The sequence below is a fragment of the Argiope bruennichi genome, chromosome 1 (genome assembly GCF_947563725.1).
Source record: "Argiope bruennichi chromosome 1, qqArgBrue1.1, whole genome shotgun sequence".
Taxonomy (NCBI): Eukaryota; Metazoa; Arthropoda; class Arachnida; order Araneae; family Araneidae; genus Argiope; species Argiope bruennichi.
The window spans coordinates 133139710-133164880 of NC_079151.1; the positions used below are offsets into that span (position 1 = coordinate 133139710).

At 26.5% G+C, this 25171-nt stretch overlaps 1 protein-coding gene across 2 annotated transcripts; it reads left to right on the forward strand.

Annotated features, from left to right (window-relative positions):
• The first annotated feature begins 4784 nt into the window (after positions 1 to 4784).
• Positions 4785 to 25027, forward strand: LOC129991890 (galactose-1-phosphate uridylyltransferase-like). 2 transcript variants are annotated; one of them, XM_056068128.1, is made up of 11 exons: positions 4785 to 5095; positions 6167 to 6336; positions 11109 to 11184; positions 12092 to 12270; positions 13522 to 13578; positions 15426 to 15548; positions 17643 to 17775; positions 17905 to 17988; positions 20276 to 20427; positions 21382 to 21439; positions 24196 to 25027. In XM_056068128.1, the coding sequence occupies exons 1-10, from the start codon at positions 5071 to 5073 to the stop codon at positions 21436 to 21438; spliced, it is 1056 nt and encodes a 351-aa protein (XP_055924103.1). In that variant the 5' UTR covers positions 4785 to 5070; the 3' UTR covers position 21439; positions 24196 to 25027. The 2 variants fall into 2 exon arrangements, with proteins under 2 accessions (XP_055924103.1, XP_055924113.1); XM_056068138.1 differs by lacking the exon at positions 4785 to 5095 and having other exon boundaries at positions 6196 to 6336; positions 11097 to 11184.
• Positions 25028 to 25171: the final 144 nt, after the last annotated feature.

The following is a 25171-nucleotide window of genomic DNA, read 5'->3' on the forward strand; positions in this document are numbered from 1 at the left end:
ATATTGGTATCCTTTGTCTGGGTCGTATTAGAAATATTCCTTGTTAATGACAAATCACATTGAAATATGTTTTTTCAGCATTGAAAAGATTGTGCAATATATAAAACTGTGATTGTGTTTTTTAGCAAATTTTATAAAGTTGTATTTAATTAAATCTTTAATAAAGTTTATTTTTAGATGAGACACTTTTGTGGTTATTTTTTTTTATTTATATTTATAAAAAATTTTATAAATATTTTTAGCTCTTATTATTTATTTATTTTTAATATTAGACTTTCATTTGAAGATGAATTTGGAAGGCAAAGTCATTTTGATTTTTTTTCCTAAGTACATCTAAAATTTTGATTTCCAAAGTGCATCTAAATTAAATAACTTTAAAATATTACCATGAAATTTGTTTTGAATTGGAAAAAACTTATAGCTTCAAATTTTTCTATTTGAATCTTGAAATCACCATTAAATGATTTTGTTGGATATTATTTAAGAAAAAAGGCAAATTAGAATCATTGTATAAAGTAGAATAACATCAGCAGAGATAGACATTCATGCTCTATTATAATATAGTGCATAAAAAATATCCATCATATAGTTGTAAATTAAGAAATCGTGCCTCAAAATAGTGTTTAAAATTTTTCTGGAAGGATATAAGGAAGGTATTCTGAATTCTTCTTCAGCTATTTCTTTTAGTGAAAATGTTGTCATATACAAAGCAGAATATGTTTACTTTGTGTGGCATACTGGTGTCATGTCCATATTTTTTTCAGGACACTTTTTAAGGACTATGTTTACACAATAACTACTTAAAAAGATTAGTACTGATAGATTTTAATACAATTTATTTTCTAAATCTTTTTCTGTGGGCATAGGAAACATTGATAATTTTAAAGATACAATATTTTTATGTTCTTCACTAATTGCTTTCTGAAAAGTTCGATTATCAGTATTCTTCGATGGCAAACACATTTTTAATAAACTATGCATTCTTAACTTATTTTAACTTTTAAATATCATTTGGAGTGAAACATGACACTGTGCCCTTTCCATTTGTTTATAAAGTAAAACTGAATCTCCAAATGGCCAATTTGAAGCTTTCCTGTAAGAATATATTTTATTCTTAATTTCTCTTAACAATATTAGTCTTTGCTTTTAGCATAAATACTGTCATGTATGATGCAACATTGGTTTCTACAAGCTGGTATCAATTACACATTGTTCTATCTGGAAAGTTGTACCTTTTGTTACTTTAGATGATGTCAGTATGTTTATATATATGTGTATATATATATATATCAATGGGTTTTCTTATGCATTATTTTTATGGATTTCAGTAAATGGGGATTCACATTTACAATATCTCACCATCTATTAAAGATGCTGAAGAAATATAAGATCAATGACATTATTAAATTATTTAGAACTTTCTACTATTTTATCAATAATGACATTATCATTAATTTCTTAAAAATCTGGGTAAATATACATTAGTCATTATTCTAAGTCGAATTACTGTGAATGCTTTTCAATAAATAGAGAGTAACAAGAATTTTTTGCTGTTGTTGCACATGCATAACTTTATGAAAAAATACATTTTACAGGTTATGAGGGATTGGGTCCACTTTGACTTTACGTACCGAGTTTAAAGCAAAGATTGCTACTCATCTCATGCAATTCTTTCAGCATGTCGTTCAATTAGAAACATTAATCTTCATATTCATGATTGGCAATTCAGTGACTGGATGATTGTCCAGTGCAAGGAATTTGCAGTCCAGTCTTTAACTTGATGATGGAATATTCGGTGGGTCGCATATTCCATGAGCGAGGTCCTGCAGCATGAGGGCTTCAAACGGTCCCCATTTTACAGGGTGAGACACAGCCATAAGACTCCGATCTTTTCGTAGGAAATGCATCCATTATTGACCAAAGAGTTGAGAGAGAGAGAGAGCACACGGTCATAACAGCTGAGCTACTGAAACTCAAATGATGACTGCCGCGTACAATCGTCCTCCATTTATAGTCCTCAACCCAGAAGTAACCGCTGAAAAAAAAAAAACTGGTTTCTTGGAACAACTGGTTTCTAAGGTCGACACGTGTAATTTTCAAGAACACCAATAATGCTGACTCACCAGGAAGAGATGAACAAGTTTAGTGGAAAAGTCTAAATATGGAAAGTCGTAAACTGGATTGTAAATGTGATATTAGTGATGAATGCTAAATTCCAAATATTGTTACGAATGAGTAAATGGAAGGGAGGAAATGAGCTCTCAAATTGGTAAATATTTTATCCAAAAAAATGGAATAGTTGCTTGGGAACATTTGAAATAATGGAGACCCAGAATAATGGAAAAGGCGAGGTAATTTATACAGAAAAGAATTTGGGGTAAGGCTGCAAGTAAACTAAAAAAAAAAATATTAGTCTTTCAGGAAAAATTTTTGGGTCAAGAATTTCTTTTGCTATTGTTAAACATGCATTATTTTTGTTTATGCTTCAAGTGTTAATTTTATAAACGATTGACACAAAAAGTTGGTAGACAATAAGTGTCCACACAAATTACTATTTACAAGCATTTTTATTATTACCCAATACTTTGCATCATGTTCACCAGGAACAAAATACACTTGTGAGGATCTAGTATGGATTTTAACAATTAGATCTCCTGGTTCAAGAAAAAAATCCTCTTGAAAATTGTACAGATGAATTGTTTAAGTTTACATAAAAAACAGTGACTTTTTTTAATTTGATTTTTCTTGTATTTGATGTATTGGGGACAGTCTCTGATGTTGATCCCACAAGAATTTATTGAATCGTGTCCTGTGAAATGGTTTCCACGAGAGTTGTGTCCTGTAAAATGAATTCCACAGGAGGCTCTTGAATTGCCCACACTTTAATGATTTCCACTGGAGGTTCTTGAGTAGTTTCCCTGGGAGCTTGTACTGGAGTTTCTTCACTAGTTGGATTTTCTGGAGGCTGCAAGTCAATTAAAGGACTATAAGCCTTCTTTTTGTTGCTGGGACCTGGTTCGGGTGCCTATTGATTCTCTGAAAATGTAGATGCATCATCCAGTTTTCGTTTTTTAAAGTATTTCATATGGGATGATGAGGCGGCTCTCTTTACTAACTCTCCACTGTTGGAAGTTGTTGGATTTTTCCGAACTTCTAGTCGATACCGTTCGAGGTGTTTGATAAATTGCTCGATCCACAGGGGAACCGAGACGCATTTGTCGTCACTCGTCCAAACGCATAACAGCAATGGGGCTTTTTTCTCATGGGCTACAAACTTTCTCATTCGATTTTTGTGAGCAATTCCTTCCTGTAATTGTTTCTGGAACAGTTTTGCAGTGTCGGGAAACTCTGACATGATAAACTTATAAGCCAATACTATTGGAACGTAATGAGAAGTCAGTGTTTTTGGTGGAATTTTAAATCCCACGGTCGACAAAATGTCCTTTCCTTGAACTGCAAAATGTTTCATCAAGTTCCGGTAAGCATAAGGATTGGACTTGCAAAGCAGCACACCAATATCCACAAGTTTCACATACATGTTTCCACCATTTCCAATCAAGATGGTCAAGGAAGGAAGAAATTCATTAAGTTGCAGTTGGAAAAACATGGTTGAAAGAGTGGAGCTCATCTACTGGATAAAGCTAGCTATATGAAGTCTTTAGAAAGACAACTCCTCTTACATGGACTGGTAAAGAAAGAAAGAAAAAAAAATTTCCCTACTATGACCTTGTTTGTGCTTGTTCTTTCACTTGCTTACATTTTGGAGATGACTTGTACCAATTTCGGATTTTTTATTTTGCATCCATTTCTTTCCAATTTTGGATTATTTATTTATTTATTTTTGCTTTTGCATTCATTTCTTTCCAATTTTGGAATGCTGCATTGTTTGCATGTCAAAAATTTTTCCACTGGCAAAACTTTCACACACAAAACATTGCTGGTTACCAAGACATAAAATCACACATTGATCCAAAAAAATGGGAGAGAGTTTGATGCAATGTTCTTCATTGCCTCAAACCTCCAGAAAAATGGGAGAGAAACACTAGAGGCCAAATTCATCACCTTCTCCACATAGCGTAAATAGTGGGTAACTAAAATCAATTTTTTGTGCTTATTTAGGGAAAAGGTATCATCATTATGAGTAAGAGGTCTATGTGGCACTAATGACTGCTAGCTTAATCCAAAGAGATGTAAATATTACTGTCAATGAACTATTTAATGTTAGAACAGCATCTTCACTTAGGCCGCTTTCTTTTTTACCGATAACTCATAAGTAAAGATATAAGTAATCTTTTTGTCCTTATACTTGCTCTCAGTCTCTGAGCAATCCGATTTTCACTTCGTTATACCTAATTGGAGTCGGTATGAAACTAAAAAGTCATCAATTAAAACAATGAAAAAGAAAATGCCATGAAAACTTTGTATTGAATTTTTCTGAATAACGGTGCAATCTCCTCGTCACCAAAAAAAGAATAATGCTTTGAAGTCATAACAAGAACCGAAAAGCAAAACTGAAAAACATACAAGGAAAATGCTCCCAACTAAATCACCACTTCTATCAAACTACCGAGAAAACTAAAGACAGCACCACCGCTAATATACCAACGATCTATTTTTCGTAATCTCATTTTTTAATCAAAACAATCGAGATTTCAAAACAAGCAACATAAACATTATGGAATGAAGTTGTAATAGTTGTTTCACTTTCAAGTAAAATCTGTATTTAAAAATGTTAATGTTTGAATCATTTTATGAAATTAATATAAAATAACAACTATCTATGGCACTGCAAATATCATTAAAAAAAGTAAGAAATTTAAATGTCATCCAAAATAGTAAGAAATATTACAACCCAAAGATATATTTTAGACCCTCCAAAGCCTGTGAAGTGGAAGGCATGATTTCTCTAATCAACACTCTAGTTTGTAATCTGGCAGTGGAGGGCGTGAACTTGGTTTACAAATATTGTTTTTGGAACCGAAATTTGTGACCGCTGTCAAGTTTCGAGTTATCGTTGTAGCTGTTTAAGTCCTCAAGTTTCGTTTGATCATAAGTTATAAGAAGTAAAAGATGACTTCAGAATTTAATGCTAAAGGTAAATTAAATATATTTATCGTAATATTCATGAGTATCTGCTGAAATTGTAAAGATTAAAGATTAAAAAAAAAAAAAAATACAGCATACAATTTTTATTTTCCTAAATATTAATAATTCAATAAAATAAATACAGTGATTAATATATAATTTGATTTTTGATGACTGTACGGAGTATGTTCATAATAGTATATGAAACAAAAATCGTAAATGATAAAGACATATAATAAAAATTAACTATCAGTTAATCATTCTTGATTAAAGATTACGAAGAAATCCAAATTATCTTCATTCTTTAAAATGCCAATCTTACAAATAAAATCTTTTGATCTTTATGGATAAATTTTCCTTCAAAGACAAACAGAGAAGACAGTATATGATTAAAATATCATTTTGTTGCTGTAAAAAATTCAGATAATCCTATGTGGATTAAATATTATTCTTAACTTTTATCTGCAGCACAAAATTATGAGGCCTTTCACCAATATTTTATGTAGAATTTTAAAGCTGAATATTGCTCTAATTTTAAATTATGAAAACTGGTTGTTTATTTTCATTTATGTGCTTGTTTTGTTATTAATCTTAATGCTGTTTTTAATATAAAAACTAAGTAGATAAATAAATAATTTAGATGAAAATGCAATTCCTATGGCTATATACAAAGAACTGAAGCTTTTATTTTCATTGCATATAAATGAGTATATGTTTTTAAATGTTTAAAAAAACAGAAATCTGTTTATAAAATTCATTCTAAAAGTATAAAAGTGTCAATAGTTAATTTTAATTGGAGATATTACAAACAATTTCAAAGTCACAAAGACTTTCAGAATTTTTCTGATATTGACATCAACAGCATAATTTTATGAAAATTCCTTCCTTATTTGCTGTAAAATTCTGAGCCTGTATGTGCATATATATAAAAGTTATTTCCCTAAGAAAAAGTCTTAAGCATGAAGAGTTGATAGTGTTTGAACATTGAATACTTTAATGCAATTTCTGTTGAAAAATAAGGAAAATTTCACAATACAGGAATTAGAAGGTTTTGCTTATTATTGTTTTTCTTTATTGTTAGATCATCCACATACTAGATATAATCCTTTGAATGATAAATGGGTTTTAGTATCACCTCACCGTGCCAAGAGACCATGGCAGGGACAAATAGAGAAAGCCCAAGAAGAAGAAATACCACCTCATGATCTAAACAATCCTCTATGTCCTGGAGCAAAAAGAGCTAATGGAATGGTATTTTTTAATTTTATTTTTAAGAATTCTGAATTTGTAATAGCTTGCTCTATTATCCTATATTAGATGAGTTTGTATAATGTGTGGGAGTGAAACAAAGGATTTTTACTCTTTTTGAAGTAATAAGCAACAAAATGAATGGTCCTATTTGAAAGAAAAACATAATTTGGTTTACTATTACTTTTTTTATCCACCAGTGCAAGAGTTAAAGTTGGTGATTTGAAAATATTTTTTTTTTTTTTTACTACAAAATGTATCTTTAGTTACATGCTTGTATCATTCATTTCATTTTGAGTTCATAATAAGCCCTCTCATTAGAGTTTAATATCAGTTACCAATGATATTAAAGCATGTAAATAATATGTAGGAATTAATGAATATCTTGAGAAAGACAGAATGTAATCACAAAGATAACTCCACTGTGCTCAAACATTTGGGAGATAGATAAAGTACCAAGGAATAAGAGAAACCTCCAGCATCAGTTCCCCCCCCCCCCAAATAACTGGACTTTTTTTTTATTGCATATTTACTCAATCTTTAACCCTCTCGATTCCAGCGGGGCGGTTTGAGAATTTAACCTATAACATCCACGTGGGTCGGTTTGGGGCGGCTGCTATCCGTTTTAGGGGAGATGGGTATTAAAAGCGTCTACTCTACTGACCACTCCAGGAGGTCCTCGTTATCTTCCACAATCGCGGCTTTTTCACAGTAGTTTCCCCTGTGCCTTAGGGTGGCAGGGGTTGAGGAGGAATTCACTAAATAGGTTGTTGGCGTATATTTTGTATTTTGAAAGGGTTTTAGTGTCTATTTTCACGTGTTGTTAGCTCAAAATTGGAAAGATTTTATGGCCATTTATAAAAGAAATTTTCCACTGAAGTTCTCTGGTAACGATGAATGATATGTAAGGATACCGACACATTGATTATTTTTCGGACAAGCATCAGAAGCCCTTTTCAGTAGTAAGACTATTGTAATGATATAAAGACAAACCATTGCATTGTTAATGCGGCCTATTTACATCGCAGTTTTCTCACAAAATGGGTAGCGACACTTGTTACTATGGAAGGAAGTCGTTTTACACTCCAAGCATCTTATTCTTTCATCAACGGACTGTCGGAAATTCTGAGGCCGTGTACAAACTACCGCTTTTAAAATAAAATTAAAAGACAAAAAACAAAAAAAAATTGGGAGTATTCTTTATTGCCCTCTTCAAAGAGTGAGATAAGTTATATAAATACTGAGTTCCTTTTTAGAATGCCATTCTGAAAATTTCTCTTCAGTTGTGAATTTCTACTCTTCATTTTATGTACTGTAAATCGGGTGTTTGGATTATCAGAGTAATTTTTTTATTGAAATGCTTATTATTTCTTCATTATGAGTAAAAGAAATCGTGAACACACTGAAGAAGAAATTAAAGCAATTTTACTTGATTCTGATGAAAGTGACAGTGATCTATCAGCGAAGATGATGGTTGGTCAAAAAATGATACTTTAGCTGATCTCTCGTTTATTCTAAGCAAAGAAGCAGTAGATGAATCTAACGAGGGTCAGATGAACGAGGGAGATAGAGATGAGGAGTCAAAAAATGTTATATAATATACATATTATCAAAAATTTGCAAATGATTCCCTCGTGTGTAAATTTGTGGAAATTTAATATGAAGCTTTCGTTCAAAAATTTATCTTGTCTTAACAATACTATAGAAAACTTCACATAACATTTTAAAATCAGAAATTCAGCTTGAAAAATTCAACATGACAGTTTATACTAAAAAAGTAATATTTATGATTAATGTAATTTTAAATGTGTTAAATCTTCATATTTAGTTTATGAAGAATGTAATGTTTTAATAAAATGTTCAGGCTGAAAACTGAAGGAATGTATTTTTGAAATATATTTCGCTGAGTAATTTTTCCCCCGAATTTTATTTCATAACTTTTTGTATTTTAGTTTTAAATGAAGTTTTAAAAATATGTTATCTCATCTATCGAAACAATTCGATAGATGAGATATATAATGTGTGACGTAATATATTCCCTTGGTTAGAAAAAAATTTTAATAGTTATATTTTAAAAGATTAGTAAAAATGAGTGGCAAAATAAAGATATTTTTGGAATTTATATTTACTCTACATTCTTTTTCGATTATTTAATGTAAAAACAAGAATGCGTAAGGTTTTGAAAAAAAAAATGTGAAAACTTCTTTAAAAATTTAATTAAAGTTCTAAAACTTTTCTCTTAGTATCACTATCGGAAATGCAAAATAATATTTTATATTTAAAAATTCAATAAGGATAATCGTTTATACTAAAAAAAAAATGCTAAAGACAATAAAAAAAAATCTTAGCTGAGTGTTGAAAGAACATATTTTTGAAACATCTTTCAAAAAGAGCAATAACATTTTTTTTTATCCAACGATTGTTTTTATTTCGGTATTAAATGAAGATTTAAAACATTATCTTGTTTATCACTGAAAAGCATTGACATCTATGCTATGTAAAAAAAATGTAGTAATTGCATTGATATATGTATAATGTATGTTTTACATTACTATGTAAAAATGTTTTACATTGTAATATACGACATATTATTTAATTTTGACAACAAAAAAATGTAAAAGCCTATTGAGAATTAAATGAAACATAAAGATGTTTTTGAAATTGCTAGTAAAGCCAATTTTTATTTAAATGGTTTGGAAGCCTAACATGAAACTTGCGAAAAAAAACTATTTTCTAAATTATAGAATAAATTTCAAATTTTTTGTAAAAAAAAAAAAAAGTACCCCACAAAGATGATGAGCGAAACACTTCACACTAAAAAATATAAATACATTAGAATAAAACTCTTAAGCCAATGGAAAATGAATCTCGTTGTCGAAAACCGCAAGGCAATTATTCAAGGTAGAGCGTTGACAGTTTTATTACTTCAGAGTGCGGGGGAGGGGGTAACTTCCCATCAGCTAGGAAGAGTCCATGTCTTTCAGAGACACGCTGAGAAAGTCTGGATGTTAAAGGGAGTGCCACTTGAAAAGTGCTTGGATGTTAAAGAGTTTAAGATCTATCACTAACTTAGAGTATTTTGCTTTTTAATTTCCTATGTCTTTCATCTTATTGTAAATAAATTTACGTTTTTATTGTCATTTTTAAATTCTGCTATTTTGCTGCCTCTATATTAAATGGATAATACAATTTTTAATTCTTAATTATTTTTCAATTATTACCTAAAACTTTTTTTTTCCATACACATGCACAAAAAATAATTCTTTCTTCAAAAAAGAGCAAAAGTAAAATTTTGCCTGCATAAAATGTCATAAGTATACATTTAATTGCTGTGTATATTATATTAAAAGAAACAATAATATAAAATTTTGGGTATATATTAATATTAAACAAAAAGAAAAGAAAAAGGTTTTCTCTATAATCTGGGGCATTTTGCCTATCTGGTTTTTGCTGCAGCTTGATTTCAAAAAACAGATAGAAAGGTCAAAGGGAAAACAAACCACTTTATGTCCATATCAATGACCTTGGAACAACTTAGGCAACCAGTGTCTGTTTATATTTTCTCATATATAATTTTTTGTATAGTTCATACAGTAAACATAAATTTTACTTTTAAAATGTATTTTTTCAAATTAACCTCTATATGTCCACTGTTTTTGTTAAGCTAATAGTCCTTCAGGTCTGATATCTGCTGGATTCCTGAAGACTACTACAGGCTATTAACTAAATATCAATAAAAAGAATATGATTAAGTACATTAAAGTTAATTGAAAAAAAGTTGTTTTGCAATATTTTAAACTTGTGTATTGTTTTTACTTTCTTTATAATCATTTTCTTTTTGAGATGTTTATAAATGTATATATAACATATTAAAATTTATCTTATTTAAAAAATGTCTTATTTTTAATCATTTGTATCTTCTTTTTTCTATAAAAGGAAAGGATAATTTTACTGAATGTTTCTGCATATTAATTATTAAAATACAAAACTTCATTTGGTACTTGTATATTAATTGTTTATCAGTAATTATGGTTTTAAAAAATTGACGAACACATACTAATATGCCGTTTTGTAACAATATTTGCCAATGGCATGTGGTTAATTCCACCAATGCCATGCAGTTAATATACAAATACTCGTCATGCTTCAAGTATGTATCAGTAAAAATTTAAAATCATTAATTATCAGATATAAATAACTTTATGTGTTCTTTTTTTTTTTTTTTCTTTTTTTTTCCCAAATATTTGTTTGATGATTTGTTGTAAATGAGCTTATTTGGACATCACTTGTCATAGTTTAATTCATGAAGCTATCTATTTTTGATTAAATTATATATTTAAGATATGTGTTATTATCAATAAGTCTTAGTAGCACTCTTTCTCATTTATTAACTGTCTATGTTATAATCTTTAATTTTTCTCATATTAAAAAACTTAATATTTTTCCTTACTAAAATTAATTAGTCCTGTATGACTGATAAAGATTTCATCATTGTTTTGGATTTCTAATGACAAAAAAAAGCCACTAATAAAAACAGTCAAGTTGGACTGATTGTTTGTGTTATTATTTTGATGATACATTTTATTGTACTGTTGTATTTATCATGATGCAGTCTGACCAGAAAATAGATTTTGACCCTAAATTTTATGCTATACTTCTTTTGTGAAATCTAATATAATATTTCAAATGAAAATAGGCTCTGATACTTCACTTAATGTTGGTGTTGTTTATCAACTCTGCATTTAAAACTCCTTAATTTGCAGTATATTTAACAGATGAACCCTTATTATGATGGCACTTATGTCTTCACAAATGATTTTCCAGCACTTCTGGAAGATGTTCCATCACCAGGTAAATGTTGCTATTCTCTGTAATATTTTCTTAAACTAAACATTGAGCTGAATTCAGTTTTTAATAACTTTAAAAACTGGTATTTAAAAATGTATCTGGGCTCAATAATTATATGTAATATTTCAGTAATACAAGTGACTTTTTTTTTTTTTTTTTTTTTGTCAGTAAGAAAAACATAACATGATGAAACATAAAAATGATGTTTCCACCTCTTTATTTAATTTTATTCTTAAGTAATGTGTAAGAAGAGAATATTGATTACATAAATTTTCAATAACTCTGTATTAATTTGAATGAAATCTTATTTATGTTTGTATCAATTGTTTTTTAGTCCTGTCATTGAAATAGAAATAAATTTCTTAAAATGACAAAAAGCATTCTTCCTTCTGCCATAATTTAAATTATATAATGTTATTTAAAAAAAAAAAAATTGTTGTTGTTGTTGTTGTTGCTTTTAAAAGAAGTGTCCGCTTTTGGATTAGCTATAATACTTAAGAAAATAATGTTTTTTATTTCTAAGATTTTATATATATTAAGCATTTTTAAAAATATAACTCTGAAAGCAAAAAATTTTCCTTCTCTTAATTTTCAGTTTTGTATTAAATCAGTTTTTCAAATTGCTTATAATAATGTCCTACATTTATTAATATTGTTTAATTATTATCCACTCCTGTATGTATTCACTTCCCAGATTAGTTATTTAAATATGCCACCTTTCAATAAATTTTAGAAATATGGCTGGCATATAATTTTATGATTTATAGAATTTTATAACTATATCCATGCATTGTAAAATAAATTCACAAATTGACTATTTAAATTCATGCAATATTATCTTTAACTTTCTCATCTCATTTTCTCTGTCAAACTGATGATATTTAGCAATTTTTTTAAAAATTTTTTTTAGATGAATCATCTCACCCTTTATTTAAAGCAGATGTAGCAAAAGGTACATGTCGGGTTATGTGCTTCCATCCAAAATCGGATATTACTTTACCTCTGATGTCTATAGAAGAAATAATAAAGGTGATTGATGCATGGATCAAAGAACTCCTTGATTTGGGAGCCAGATTTAAATGGGTGCAGGTACTATTTTATTTATTATATAATTATTTCTTGTTTATTTATTTTTTTACTATTTTATTTCTATTCTCTTCATTTCTGCTATCTTTGTTGTTATTAATCATTTGTTACAAGTAAAAATTAATCATTATTTTGAGAGAGAAATAAAAGTACTTCTATAACAAAAAATGCTTCTAAACTCCTACAGACTTTTTCTGTCTTGGGTTATAATATTAACTGAAAGTGGGGGGTGGACCTTCAAAACACTCCTGCTATAATTGTTTAAAAGCAAATTTCATTAAATTTTTTTACATTAAATAATTTATAAGTTAATCCTTATTTAGTTCAACAAAATTGAAGAAATTTTGACATCTGGAATTGAATATATGAATTTTAATAGAAAATGTATGAAGATTTTTATATCCATTCTTATTTCTGTTCTTAAGAATTTTTTTTTACTATATTACTTTTTTCTGTTCAACTTTGAATACAATATTCAATTTGACACTTGAATACACTAACTGTCTGATAGCTTATCTTTATGCATAAAATTGATTTTATAAAAGAAGAATGTTAAAGATTTTTTTTTTTTTAATTTAACTGAGAAAAGTATAAATATTGCTTTTTTTTAAAAAATTTCATATATAATGTATGGACAAAGCCATGAGTAAAATTGCATGGCTTTATCTATGCTTTGTAAAATAGATTTATAAGTTAAAAATGAATTCCATCCTTTTTTCTTTTTGCAAACTTAGTTATTATGTATCTGTATTCATTCATTGTGCATTTAGACTTCTAATTATGATTAGTAATTTGTTGTATAATGAAACCATTAGTAAAAATAATTATAATTATTAATTTAATAATAAAATAATAATTATATTATTATTTTATTTTATTTATTTTTTTAATTTTTAGCACAAGTGTGATAAGACTCTTAATGTAGGAATTTGTTTTGGATTGTAATCTTCATATGCATCAATTTTATTTTTATAAATTGCTTCAGATACTGTTCCATTTGTTATGATATAAATTGAAATGTGTGCTTTGAGAGGTTTTAAAAAAATAATGATGAATTAATTAGAATTATTTTTTAAGCCAACAAGGTTTTTTTTATTTGTTCATTTACTTGAAGTTTAATAATTTGATGCTAGTACAAGTGTAAGAATTAATGAATGTACAGTTATTATCTGATTTTTTATGTTATTAATTTTCTGTTAAATATGATGTATCTTCTGGAATATAATCTTTTTTCTTTCTTTTTTTTCCCTTCAGATTTTTGAAAATAAAGGGAAAATAATGGGATGCTCGAATCCCCATCCTCATTGCCAAGTATGTATTAAATGAGAAACATTTTATTATTATTAGTTGCTCGTTTTGGATAAAATTCCTATCATGGATTGTAGAATTGTCTCACTCTATAATTTTGTAGTATGTAATTAAGATATTTAAAATTTCTCTTGTCATTTATTCAAAGAGGGAGGAATCTAAACTAATTTTAACATTCAAATAATTAGGATTTTGTAAATATAATTTTCATGTCTACATTGCATTACTTCTGACACATGTGACCATAAAATAAGGAAAATGCTATTGTAAAGATATGAAATTTTTAAAAGATCATAAAATTTTCCACAACTGAGAAAGCTATGTTACAATTAATTAACTGAGATAATGATACTTTTCAATCCTTCATTTATAGTTTTTCAGTTCTTTTTTTTTAAACCAAACTCAGGTGATCTTTTTTATTATTTCTGATGTCTTTGATTTATTTAGAAATATTATTTTAGTAAAATATATTTTTATTTTAAATGATGTGTAAATGATATACCTGTATATACCATTACCTGTCAAAATAACAGAAATATTTATTAATGTAATATTATATTAAAATATGATCCATTATCAGCTAAGCCAAAAGTTCACTATCAAATTCAATGCATAAATGTATCAAGAATGGCTAGAGTAAGACTAAGTTAAAAACTTTGGAAGTATGTGTGATTTCCCATATTTTTGGATGTGTTGTGAGCATATCTAGATTTTTATTTATTTATTTTTTGCATGTGTACAAGCACACATTCCTTTAAAGTCACAGAATATGAATTCACTGCTGTCTATTAAGCAAATGAGATCACAGTCTGCTACTTCCCATTATTGTTCTTTTCCAGACTATGATCCTTGTTTTCCACCTGCAGTGTGCTAATACATATACAGCTCTCAATGTGAGATCTCATAATTAATTTTTGAAGTTTGCTATTATATTTTTAATCTGATTACTATTAACACTGGAATTTATATAAAGAAACAAAAAGTATAAATATGCCCAGAAAGATGAAAAATGTAAAGAATTAGTGATTACATTCGGGAAGATGTGAATATATTACTGAACAATTTTTATACAATATTAAATATTTGTCATATTGATATTGCTACAAAAAATATTTCTAATCCATACATTTCAGATGCAGAAAACATCTTTGTAGAGTTGTTGCATTAGAAAGTCATTCATCAAGCAAACTCAAATAATTGTTTTTTTTTATTTTACATATGCAATAAATTTATTTATCTACCTGCTTAAAATTAGTTATTTACTAACCACATAAATTCAAAGTTAAAAATTTTATTTTCTGAGTGTACTTCTGTTTTTCCTACTCTTTTCAGTATCTAATTTCTGTAACTTTAATGACCTCACTTTAAACTGAAGGATCACACGGCTAAAATAAATATTTGCTTGCCTATATTTTGGTGAAATTCCTGTCTTAAACATATATAAACTTCGAGTATATTCCCATGGCCTCTTTTTCATATTAGCAATGGTGCTGAATGAATGCTTCTTTTGTTTCTAACTATGACTTATGATTTGGCCAAGGACTTTAACAAATTTTGATGTGTACATTATAAAAATAATGAATATGAAAATCTAAGATTTTTGTTAAAATAAATTAAAAGAAATACAGCCGTTTAGAATATGTTTTTACCATATATGTTCCTTTTTATTATGATTTTTTTTAAATCTCTTAGTTGTTGTTTTGTTTAAAGAAAGTTTATATATATTATTACAGTTACATCATAATAAAAAAAAAACTAATTCAGTTTGTTATAAAGTACTCATTGTTCATAAATTTTAATTTTGTTTTAATATTCCTTTATGTATTTATTTATTTATTGAAACATTTTAGATTTGGGCCAGTTCATTTCTTCCTGATGAACCAAGAATTGAAGATAAGCAGCAATATGAATATTTTTTGAAAAATGACTCAATTTTATTGTTAGATTATCTAAATGAGGAACTTAAGACAAAGGTAAAATATTTAGGTAAATTTGATTGTTGCTTTTATATTAGTCTTTTCCCCCAAATTGCCTTTTATTAAAATGAATACCTATTTTTCTAAATGTATCGAGTATTCTGGTTAACTTTTATATCCCGGCTAATATAAGTATTATTAATTGGTATGCATTTTCAGTTTGTTAATGTATTGAATTTACAGTAGTTTCCTTTTTTTGTTGTGTAATACTTTTTTTATTAATAATTTATAGCTTAAATATCCAGAAGTTCCTATTATAAGTAGAAAACAATATTTATAAGTATTTATAAGTATATAAGTATTATTAATTGGTATGCATTTTCAGTTTGTTATATGTATTGAATTTACAGTAGTTTCCTTTTTTTGTTGTGTAATACTTTTTTTATTAATAATTTATAGCTTAAATATCCAGAAGTTCCTATTATAAGTAGAAAACAATATTTATAAGTATTACTACTTGTTTATTTCATTTAATTCTCATTTGCATAAATATGCCTGCCCACCTGTAAAATTTCAAATGACAAATCTAAATAAAATGGTTATAAACCGAGATTGGGATTATGCTCATAATTAGGTAGTAAAAACCTATAAAAAATTATTGGCAATTTAAATTTATATAGTATTTTAATTAGGTTTTTTATTTTCTCAGATACGAAATATGCACGGAAAATATCTTAATTGTCAAAGAATTCAGTTTCAAAATTTTGACGAATTTCCATGTCTCGGTCATCCCTGCATCCAGATAATACATTTTTGTCATTATGCCTGTCTGTAAATTTGATAACTCATAAACAAAATGAGCTATTAATTTGAAATTTGTTGTCTTTTTACCAAATTTGCATATTTCTACTAAATTTTGAATAAAATATATCTGGGAGAAATCTGTTCAAGCCAATTGGAATAAAATAATTTAAAAACTTGATGAAAACTGGATGAAATTCAGCATGTAAATTTATCACTAGAATCATAGATCTATATTAAATTTTGGATTTAATCTGTTAGAAGGTTGTCAACTTGAGAATGCTATTTAGACCAATGAGATCTTATATGTGGATATTATGGATTTGTATGAACATTGTATATCTGTATCAAGTTTTGAGTCTCATTTGTAAAAAGAAAAAAAGAAGTCAAAATCCATATTCAGTTTTCTTTACTTTGCTATGAAATACAAAAGATGCCATATTGTGTTGATGTGTGAAATTGAGAAGTAAGTACTGCCAATAGTTTATTACAATGAAACTGATTATGGTTAAGAAAATATTATTAGCAAAAAGTGCATTATCTGTTTCTCCCCCTTTCAACATCTTTAAGGCTTATTTGGAAAAAAGGAGAGAGAGAGAGAGAGATTAGATCTTGTTCTATACAAATAATAAAGGAGAATTTATTTTTATGTATTATTGCTCAATTGGCCAGTTGACATAAGTAATCAAATTTGGTGCAAATATACTTTGAAGGATAGGAATGTGCACCTTTAAATGATTTTTTTCGTAATATTTTATTTAGAATTTTGATTTATTAAAAATTAAGCAAGTTTTGGTTATTTTTCTTCAATTGCTTCTGAGAATATTATTGTTTAAAATTGATTTGTTCATGTTTTAAAATTCAAGTAATTATCTTTTTAATGATGTCAGAAGAAGGCTTATTTTGTCAATAAACTGAATAAGTGTATTATATATATATATATATATATATATATATATATATATATATATATATATATATATATATATATATATATATATATATATATATATATATATATATATATATATATTAAGTGTCATGAAAATCATATTACATGTAAGAAATTTGATTGAAATGAAACCATCTGGTAATTATTCTATAAAAGTAAGGCAAATTCATTTTCAAAAGAACTATTCACTTTTTTTATAGCTTCTGTCTAGTAATTTTTTTTAAAAAAAATTCTTTTAAATTCAATGATAATAATTTGCATTTTGATCACATTTTGCAACTTGATTTCATAAATATAATATCTGGAATGAAATATTAATTTATTTGATTGAAATCAATTTAGAGATTTATTACATGAATATATTTATATATTATTCTTTAAGTTATTATTTGTTTCAGGAACGTGTTGTATTAGAAAATGAAGGTTGGGTTGTCTTGGTTCCTTATTGGGCAATTTGGCCTTTTGAAACAATGTTGTTACCAAGGAGGCATATCCTTAGGTTATCTGATCTAACTGAAGAAGAGAAGTATTGTAAGTAATCTTTGCTGATTATTTTAACAATTAACTTAGTTTTTAAAATATTTATTCCATTAATTTTTGTTTATATATATCAGCATTTGATCACTATCTTGCTTTTATATCCTTTATCTTTTTCTTCAGCTTTGGCAGCTATAATGAAGAAGCTACTAACCAAATATGATAACTTGTTTAATACTTCTTTTCCTTATTCTATGGGATGGCATGGTATGTTTTAATGGAATATTTAACTTATTTATAATACATTTTCAATTTAACAGTTATATTGTTTATATTACAGTTATATTTAAAACAGTTATTAGTTATATGTATAGTTATAACAGTTATATTTAACAGTTATTAATCATAGAACAGCTTATAAATTCAGTTGTAGTTTCAGATAGTTACAGCTGAAATTAGAACATAAATTTAATTTGCATTATATCACAGTTTTGCTTGTGCACAGGTCTTCTCTTTCAAAAGGAAACATTTTGTTGTCTTTTTAAAAAAGACATTTAATTTTAAGTTGTTATAATTACTAATGTATTGTTACCACCTGCTAGTTGATATAATAACTTAGCAATTTATTCTTCTAAAATTTATTCACAAAAAAAATGGCCTAAATATATATGACAATAATTTCAAAAAAAAAAAGGGCATTAAAGTGCAGATTTCCATTTTCCTACGTATATAATTGCCAACTTTGGTTGCTCAAGGCTTATTGGTCTCTTATTTAGATCACCAATAGTTATACTGATAGAATTTCATCTTTATTAGTATTAGAGAATTATAAGAGAGAAAAACACTTTCACTGATGTCTCTTAAGGAAAGACTATAATTCGTAAAATATGTGATGTAGGAACTATCAGTTATGTATTTATATCCATATTTTTTTAAATTTCAGTTAAAAGATTTTATAAAATATAAAATCATGGATTTTTTTAAAATTATATTTCCTAGTTTTTTAATTTTGGTGCATTAGTTTTTATTTTGCGTGTGTGAAATTAAAATTCTTCAGAACAAGTACTTATAACTTATAGTACCTATACAAGTAACATTATAGTGTTAGCATTTTGTAAATGTGGAATCATATTTTTTTTTCAGATTGATTTTTATATAATAGTTTTATTTAATATATAATATTTATATATATTTATATATAATATATAATTTATTTTATAGATAATTAATGTTTCAGGGCTTAAAGAGATGAAAATCTGTTAAAGAAACTAAAAAGCAAGCAACATTTTAATACTCTATTATTCTTTTATATATGCTTAGTTATTCTTTTAATTATTATGTATTTATTTATTACACTTTATTTTTCTTTTAATCTAAAAACTCTATTAATTACAATTTTTATTGATATTAAGAAAATAAGCTTATACCAAACTTCTAAAAAAAATTAATATATTACAAATATTGTTTGCTCAATAAGTTAGTTGTGTTTTAAGCCATTTATTTGGAAACTGGCATCTTATAGTAAGGAAGTAAAAACTGAGTTTCCATTAAAAGTGAATAAGGATTACGGGAATACTTTTTTTGTATAGTTATTTCATTTATACATCTTTGTAAAAGTTTAAGATATCAGTTTTTTTAATGTATTCCTGGTAATATGATTTAGTAATTCATTTTTATTTTTAAAATAAAATGAAGTTATTAGACATTGTTAGATTGAAAAAAATAAAGCATTTAATTTGATTTTTGCTGAAATTCAAAATTTTTAGATTTGTATTAACAAATATTTATCTTGAAAGTCTGTTTGTTTATTTGTTTGATTGATTCTCATGCAATTCCATTGAGATGGAATGGAACAAAATGTGCTACATGTGTTCCTCAGTATCTAGATGTATTAACTGCCTTGTTAAAAAAAAATTTATGATTCCTTAAAGGGGCAGGTAGAATGATTTTACATTTTTCTACCATAACTAAGGCACAAAAAATTATTTTTATATCATCTTTAAATTTAAAATATTAGCTTTTCAGTGATATAAATTTCATTTCTCTGGAACTGTTTTTTTCTAATTTTAATCGATTTTTTCACAATTCATTTAAATAAGATTTATAATAATTCTTTTTGTTATATTAAGTTTTTATGAATGTATCACATGGTAAGACAAAAGAATTCTTTATCTGAAATCTTTAATATTAATTGATTAATAATCTAATTAGGGTTGAAAGTTCTAAAATATTTTAAGATGTTGAATGTGATATGTTGAAAATTGTACACCATAAAATTAAGTATATTTTACTTTTGCTGACTTATACAACAAATAAATACAGGTGCAAACACTGGTAGTATTTGTACACATTCAGCTGGTAGTATTTGCTGAAGTTTTAATTTTCTATTATTTTGATGAATCTAAAAATATATGCAGAATCAAATTTACTTATTTTTCATACAAAGTTACACGTAGGTATAATAAAGGAAATTATAATTTATTATATATTTCTACATAAGTTTTATTCTTAATTTCTCAGTAATTTATTGGTAATATTTAATGTAAAATTAAAGGAGCCCCAACTGGTCCTGATGTTAAAGATTACAGTTATTGGCAGCTGCATGCTTCATATTATCCTCCTTTATTACGTTCAGCTACTATAAAGAAATTCATGGTTGGATATGAAATGTTAGCTCAGGCTCAGAGAGATTTAACTCCTGAACAGGTAAATTCCTCTTTTTCTTCAACTATTGCTATGTATGAAAATTTTAAATTTGAATTTAGATGTATTTCTGAAAATAAGTGAATTATTCCAGCTAAAATTATAATTCATAATCCTTTATATATTGTAATGCCTAATTTTAGCAATATTAAAAAAATTATGCATAATTTTAGATTGCCTTTCAGTATTTTGTTAATTAAGGTTGTCACCCCTTGTAATAAAATTCAATTTCCATCAGTAGATTTATATAAATGAATGCTAATAAAAAATTCAATACGTAAATTACAATTTCATCATATTTGTTCAAATCCTCTTAGTAATTTAACATCATCAGTTCGTTGATTTTTTTTTTCATAAAATCTAATTGCATTAAGATTAAATCTAAAATGCTGCTAATTTTAGAATTTTTAAATTCTTTTGTTAATAGTATTTGATTGAATTCATTTTTGTATTGTAATATGCTTTCCCTGTATATTTTAATTTTCATTTGTTGTTTATTGATTTGAATTATTAGACTACACTGTTATTTTTGTAATTTTTCAATCATAAATTTGCATATGAAATTCTTTTTTCTATCAACTTCTTACATTCTTAAATTGAAGAAAATCTATAATATGAATATTTGTAAAATTTGCTCTATTTGTATTAATTTATCAGTTTTGAAAATAATGTTAACATTTTATTGAAACATATGGATTTATTATTCATAATTATTATAAATTAATAAGGACATTTTTGTTGGTTATCATCTGCAGTTAATAAATGAAGACTTTAGTTTTTCAGTTTCTGTTTTATAAAAATGAAAATTTTAAGGGGAAAACTCTGGTCTTTCAACTATTAACATAGATTTTTTCATATATAATTTTTATTTTTACAATGAATTAAAGTGTAAAATATTTATTTCATATCTTTAAATGCAAAATTTTCTATCCTTATAATTTTTTTTATTTAATTTAGGCTGCAGAAAGACTAAGAAATTTGTCAGAGGAACATTACAAACTGACTAAAAAATAAAGTAAGGATTGTTTTATTTCATTGAAATAAAATGTATTTATAAATCAGAAGAAACTAAATTTGTTCTTAATATATTTGCATTTAAAAAAATCTGTTTTAATGGACTTTTAGTTTTCACTATTATATAACTAGAATTCTAATATGAACCATAATAATACACTGAAAGATTTTAAAATATTAAAATCTTTAGAGCAACAACAGAAAATTCTTTTATGTTAAAAGAATTTTTCTTTCTTGACTGGGGACAATTTGAATAAATAATTTTTAGTTGTTTAATTTATAAAATGTTTATAACAATATAGTTGAATGAAATAAACAAATGCTAATTGCAATCATATAAACAGTCAAAATAATTTTGAAAGTTTTCTGTTGAAATCTAAAGAGAAGGTGCAATTATTTTTTGAAACAATGAAATATGTCCACTTGAGTTTTTTAGAATATCTCTCATAACAAATATCTTCAAGTGTTACTCTTATGAGACAAATGTAAAAGACAGTATGCAGTTAGTGTCTCCATATGATGCATAGTCATTTTTGAAATGTAGTTTTATATAATGGAATCTCAATATTGTTGCAAAAGTTTATACTCAGAAATGTTTTTTTGAAGTATTTGCATTAATAAATCAGTTGTTTACTGAATTACCAGGCAAGCAGTTCTTTCTGTTACAGTTCAGTTTGAATTTCAAATATTATGATGTGCTTTATTACCATATTATATGCATTACTTTTATTTGAGAACTAAATTAACTAAATTATAATGTTCATCAAATATCAGTATATGTTATGGTTTATATGAAAGAAAATGATGAATAAGTTAATACCTAAAAACGTTTTTAATTATTTGTAACAGAATAAGAAGTAAATTACATAATAGAAATGCTAAGCATGTTAATATTTTAGATATCTTATCTTTAATATTTTGAAATTTTTATAAAAAAACTAGCCGCCTTTGGCGACCAGCCGGTTCGCCAATCTTAATGTTCGTTTAAATTTTAATAATTAAATAGGTTTAACCGGAGTTTAACCCCCTTCTTCGCCAAGTTGCGATAACGCACCAAAGCTGGCAATCTTTATTATGCACTATAATTGAACATCTGCTTCTTTGCTTTTGAACATTTCGCAAGGCCGTTGTTTGCGATTTTTAAAAATTTCGCCAAGCAGGGGATAAAACTCCGGTCGTACCATTAAACATTTTACGCAATTCCAACTTTAATAGATTCTTCAGCAAAATATTTTAAAACTTCAAATTTTGATAGTCATATAATTCACTCATAATATTATAAAGGCCTTCAGTTATAGCGTGATATATATCTCTCTAATTTTCTGTTACCCCTCGTAGAAATTATGCTTTAAATTACAGTGTAAATGATTAATCTGCAATTAATATAATATTTTTTACTGAAACAAAGCATTTTTTTTAATAATATGATTACTGATAATAGAGTCACTGAGCGTTTAAACTTTATGGTCACTAAAGAATATCTTTCTTAATTTATGTAATATCTCAAGAATTTGTCAACAAAAATTTCTCAGATTCATCATGAACAGATCGATTCATTAACAATGTTTAATTTTAAATGCATCAAACACTAAGAAAATAAAATGAATCGTTTAAAATAATCGGTCGAAAACAGGTTTAAAAAAATCTACTTAAAAAACGATGTACTTAAAACTATAAGCATATACAAAAAATATATAACTAACATAAATACATTTTACTTACAAAAGCATGCAACTAACCTAAAAATAATTTAAATCGTCCGTTGGTTGTCATGCCAACAATCAGAACAATGCGCATGCGTGGATTTTCTTCGCCAGTTACGTCAACGCAAATGCGTAAATTTTTCTACGCCAATTGGGGTAACGCTATGCAGATTAGACATTTTTAATTTCCTTTATTCTGTGTTATTTTAATTCAAAAGTACTTCAGAATGAATGTGAAACATGGATTAATTAACAATGTTTAATTTTAAATGCATAAAACATTAAGAAAATAAACAGAATCGTTTGAAATAATCCGTCGAAAAATGTTAACCCTAGCCTAATTACTGTTGGGAGAAAAAAACAACTGATGCCTTACTTATTTGGCGATGGGGAAAATGGAAGATTTTTTTGGCGGAAAAGTTGGCGTTGGGAAAAATGGAAGATTTTTTTGGCGGGAAAGTTAGTTTTTAATTAATAATGGACTACCCCTAACATTTAGGGGGATGAAAAATAGATGTTGGCCGATTCTCATAGATACCGGATAAGCACAAAAAATTTCATCAAAATCGGTCAAGCCGTTTCGGAGGAGTATGGCAACGAAAACTGTGACACGAGAATTTTATATATTAGATGTTAAAGTTCTAGAAATATTTCTGATGAAAACTTATGATGATGATATTATGATTTGAAGAGGCCATTAACATGAACCTTTTCACATATTATCTAATTAAATTTCTAATAAGTTAACAATTAATAATTATTTGGTGGAAAATTTGAATTAAAAAATACTACTATGTTATGATATATATATATATATATATATATATATATATATATATATATATATATATATATATATATATATATATATATATATATATAATATAAATTCCTATTCTCAACTTTATTTCATAAAATTATAAAAATGAGACTCTCAAGAATTATAAAAAGCGATTTTTAAAAAATATGTTAATTCAGAAATATCAGAAATAGATCTTTGAAGATATTTATTTTTTGATATTATTTCATGCTAACTTGACTGTTTTATTTGCAGAAGGACCTTCCTCATAAAGTATCAAGCCATTGTCACTCCTAGAATATGAAAATAAAATCAAAAAGGTTTTAATGGGATTTATAGAAAAGCTATGTGTTGTTTTATTGTGAAATTTTGTCTGTTTAAAAATTGTATGAATTACTTTATTTGAATTTCCTATAAATTATATATTTCAGTTTATTATTTCTTTGAAAAAAAAGTGTTAACTCAAAATTCTGCTATTTGTTTCTTAAATATAAAATTATTGAAATATTTGTTTTTAAAATAAGTAAAATTTTTATACAAAGTACTTTCAATTGTAGTGATATTTATTTGTAAAAATGCATGTGATTTTAACTCCATGATTTGTATTTATTTTGCATGCGAGTATATTTCTCCACAAATTTACATTCTAAATGGCTCTCCAGTACAAATTTACTAAACATGTGTTTTTTATGACACATTCTAGTGACAGATTGCAAAAAACATAAAGGTACAAATTCCCCTTGTAATATAGAAATTCCCCTTGTAATAGCAGCAGAAATAATTGCTCTTTCTTTTTATGTGTGTTAAATTCTTTCCGTGAATGAATATTTGAAAACAAAGTTTTGATTTAAAATTTTGTTATATACATTCAACAATCCAAAATCAGGACTTTTTAGTATATTGTTGTATTTATATATTAAATCTTTATTTTATGTACAAAAAAAAATCATGTTACAAAAGTCGTTAAACACATAGAAAATTTTCTGAAAATAACTTAGTCTATAAAATATTATATCAAAATATTACAAAATCATATTTTAAAAATATACAAAAGAGATTCAGAGATGGCTTTCAAAATGGAGTGATTTCCATTTCTGAAAATTACTTTATGAAGGCAGACAAGAAAATTATTTATGATGACAACAGCTTGAATTCAAAAACTTTGAAAGATTATTATGAATATCATTACACATAATCATATTAGTTTAACTGTAGTTACTTGTTTCAGCTG